The sequence below is a fragment of the Mercenaria mercenaria genome, unplaced genomic scaffold (genome assembly GCF_021730395.1).
Source record: "Mercenaria mercenaria strain notata unplaced genomic scaffold, MADL_Memer_1 contig_2089, whole genome shotgun sequence".
NCBI classification, from domain to species: domain Eukaryota; kingdom Metazoa; phylum Mollusca; class Bivalvia; order Venerida; family Veneridae; genus Mercenaria; species Mercenaria mercenaria.
This window is the reverse complement of record NW_026460124.1, coordinates 34,725-38,629: the sequence shown is the minus strand read 5'-3', so window position 1 is coordinate 38,629 and position 3,905 is coordinate 34,725. Positions and strand designations below refer to the sequence as shown.

Here is a 3,905-nt window from a genome sequence, read left to right as displayed (position 1 = left end):
GAGGAGGATGAGAACTAACTATTTATCAAAAGCAGACACAATTTTCTTACAGAAAACAGTCAGTTTTAACAAAGTATTCTTATTGTTATTGTTCATAAGGTCAGAAAATTTGGATATTTGAAATAATATTCATCTATATATTTAATATTTAGATGAATATTATGTAGAAAGAAAAAATATATCACATTCTATCAACATTGAATATAATATTTGTAATAAAAAAGAAATTCATCTCCTAATAATGTTACTGTTACACAAATGACAAGTACTTTGTTCTCTTGCATTGTTTTCAAATCTACCTTTTTCTATTGGCAACAAATGATTCATGCATCTGAATTTACAAAGTGAAATGCTAAGGTCAAAAGGTAAAAGCTTGAAATATTTTCAAATTCGTGTTTATACATTCTATAATTTAAACATTTGCTTGAGTAATTAACTGAATCTTTAATTCTAGTGTTAACAACACTTTTGAAGGAGCGAATCTTCTGATCTAACGAATAATTAGATACACCAAGAGAATCCAGACTTTCTTTAAAATAACATAACCAGTTAAATTTCTTGTTTTGCCTGTGAGACAGTGAGAGAAGTTCTGTACAAAATATTACAAATTTTATTTTCCTTGGAGCTTATTAACTTACTCCAAAAAGTTTACACTCTACATTCAATACGACTTGAAAGTGGTAAAATACCAAGATCACCATACAACATGTTATTAGGGGTAGTGTGCTTCAAATTAAATATTTCAACTGAAATTTATCAACAATAACTAAATTTTCGACCCCTCCCGCATACCTCTGAGTCGTACAACCATGGCACCGAAAAGGTGCAACCGCAAATAAATAGGTAAAAACAACTTCCTGGCTTTACTAATAACAGCAAACAGAGCTTTGCGTGCTTGATCAACTAAATAAGCCTTAGTTCTACCGAACTTGCTATGAAAATTGAATACCTAGGTATGAGAAGTAGTCAACAATTTCGAACATATTACCTTTAAATTGAAATACTGGAGCATTACGGATACCTCTTTTTTCCAAAATATGACAACTTTAGCTCTGACATAGCATTAAGAGCTGACTGGAGGTCATTAGGAGTCTCTGCTAAGATGACTGTGTCATCAGCATATAATAGAAAATATAACTTGAAGAAAACTTCAATATCATTATCACTTCAAATATGACTAGCATTATCAGATAATAACTGAAGACCATGAAATTTACTAGACATAAAGCTATAAATCATTCCAGAATAATGAAAAAAGCACAGGAGAGAGATTTTCACCCTGTCTAACTCTGTCGCGAACTGCGAGTCTGTTTTGCATATATAATTACAGTTGCGACGTTATCTTGGTGCCGTCGGAGCCTTGGTTCATCTTTTGGGTGTCCGCCAGAACCACGGCGTCGTCGGAACCTAGTTCATGATTTCCAGGTCACGTGTTTCACAGATTTAGAATGTTTTTGTAAGAGTATAAAAGGCTGTTGCTCAAGTATATAAAAAAAAGAAAGACTGTTTAAATTAGAGAAGTTAGGAAGATAACAACTAGAAAAATAAATGTAAATTATTCGTCACTAAAATAAATTATGTGAAACTGGATGGATTTTAGTGTTTGTGTTTTAGATGAGAATAAAATAAATCCAATGTGGCGACATACAGTCCGAAACTAAAGAAAGAAAAAATTTCGCCACATTGTTTGGTCCCGCGAACCGGATGCCAGAACTTAAAGTGAATTGGAATACTGAAGCTTATCACTAGTGCTTGAAATATCAGCAATAAAAATGGCTAGTGTGATACATTTAAAAGGTGTAAGGACTAGGTTTAGAAATGTTCTAAAAAAGAATATTGAAGCTGCCAAGGAATTACTGAAGTGTGATGTCGAATTTTGTGATATTGACAGGAATATTTCAGAAACAAATAAATGTATGCAAAGTCTTAAAAAGTATTGTGAAAAGTTGGAGCTACAAAGTGAGAAATTATCTGGTGCTGATGAAGAAACTGACACGGAGTTTGTCCAACAAATTACTGATGAAGATAGTGAATTATGTACAGACGCTGTAGAGTGTTGTATCATTTTACAGCAACACAAGGAGTTATTACTTAGCGAGAAGGAAAAGAGTGAAACAAAACAAGTAAAAAATGTAACGATTGAAGAAACGCAAAACGAACAACTCGTATCTTTACAGAGAGACATGCAAAGACTAATGGAAATACAATTACAACAACAGGAAAAACTCATAGAATCTCAGACTAACAAAGGTAAAGTCTCTTCTACGAAATTACCTAAGTTAGACTTAATATCTTTCAGTGGCGATAAAACAAAATGGATTGAATTCTGGGATTCGTTCAAGTGTTCTGTTCACGAAAATGCAACGCTTTCCAACAGTGAAAAGTTCAATTATTTGAGGAGTAAAGTGTACGGTGAAGCTCAGCGTGCAATATCAGGTCTTACGTTATCCGATGCTAACTACGAAGTAGCTGTCGGAGTTCTAAAGGAACGTTTCGGGAACGAACAAGAAGTGGTCGACGTACATTATAACAAGTTAATTAATTTACAACCTGCAACAAACAAAACAAGCAGTTTAAGAGTACTACTTGATGCAGTAGAAAAACACTTACGCAGCCTAGAAGTGTTAGGACAAAATGTGAATCAAGATGTGTTTGTGTCCATGATAAGAGCCAAATTACTAGAAGATGTGTTAGTCCAACTGGAAATTCTCAATGGTACGAAGAATGAGTGGAATACATTTAGGCTAAGAGACAGGTTACGGGAGTATATTATAGCGAGAGAAAGGGCTGAAAAGGACAAAGAACCAGATAAAAGATCTTTAAATTCGCACTCAGTACAAAAAGGAATAATATTAAATGAGTCAAAAGAACCGATAACGAGAAGCTTTTCAAATTCAGGATCCGCACACGTGTTAGCAGCCGTTAGAAAACAACCAACTATGAAAAGAAACACCGAAAATTACGCTGATAAATGTCGTTATTGTCAACAAAAACACTGGAGTGACGAGTGTAACAAATATCGGACTATCAGTGAAAGGAAACAACAACTAAAGGACAGTTGTTATAAATGCTTGAAGACAGGTCACCAATCCAATGAGTGCAAGAGAAACAAATTATGTACCCACTGTGGTGAAGTAAATAAACACCACCGTAGTTTGTGTCCAAAGAAATTTAAATTTAGAGAAACAATGTCAAGTGAAGTAACGGAAGCCATGGACGTTTCTGAAGAAAATGTGCTTGTGTCAACAGATGAAATGGTCCTGATGCAGATAGCCCTGACGGATATAAAAAATCCAGAAACCTCTGAAACTCAGTCTGTGCGACTTATATTAGATTCGGGATCTCATCGAACATATATTACTGAAAAACTAGCAAATAGGTTAAAGAAACAGGGGAACAGGAAATCAAACTAGTTACATTTGGGAGTAACAGTACGCAACGTATAAGAACAAAGTGTGCTAATATCGATGTTTAACTAAAAAATGGAACGTACATCTAAGTTAGTGTGAATATTGTTCCAACTATTAGTGGTCAGTTACATCGCAGTCCAGTCAGTATTTTGGAAACAGAACAATTTAAACACGTAGTCGGAAGTGTAGATCTAGCAGATACGCTGCCAACAGAAAACGAATCCTCATCAATAGAAATGTTGGTCGGCAATGACTATTACTTGGATTTCATTCTCTGTGAAAGAATCGAATTACACCCTGGGTTATATTTACTAGGATCTAAGTTAGGATGGATTCTGACTGGTAGAACTAATGATCAAGACAACAATGACGGCCCGTGCATGCTTATTATGACGCATGGGAAAAGTTTTACAAAGACAAGTTTCACCAATGTGGATAGTGTAGTACCTGTGAAACCTGATCTAGAGGACTTTTGGAGAGTAGAGTCCATTGGTA

At 34.7% G+C, this 3,905-nt stretch overlaps 1 protein-coding gene across 1 annotated transcript; it reads left to right on the top strand.

Annotated features, from left to right (window-relative positions):
- The first annotated feature begins 1,772 nt into the window (after positions 1-1,772).
- LOC128552156 (uncharacterized) lies at positions 1,773-3,413 on the top strand. The gene has a single exon (XM_053533175.1). It carries the CDS (start codon positions 1,773-1,775, stop codon positions 3,411-3,413), a length of 1,641 nt encoding a protein of 546 aa, XP_053389150.1.
- Positions 3,414-3,905: the final 492 nt, after the last annotated feature.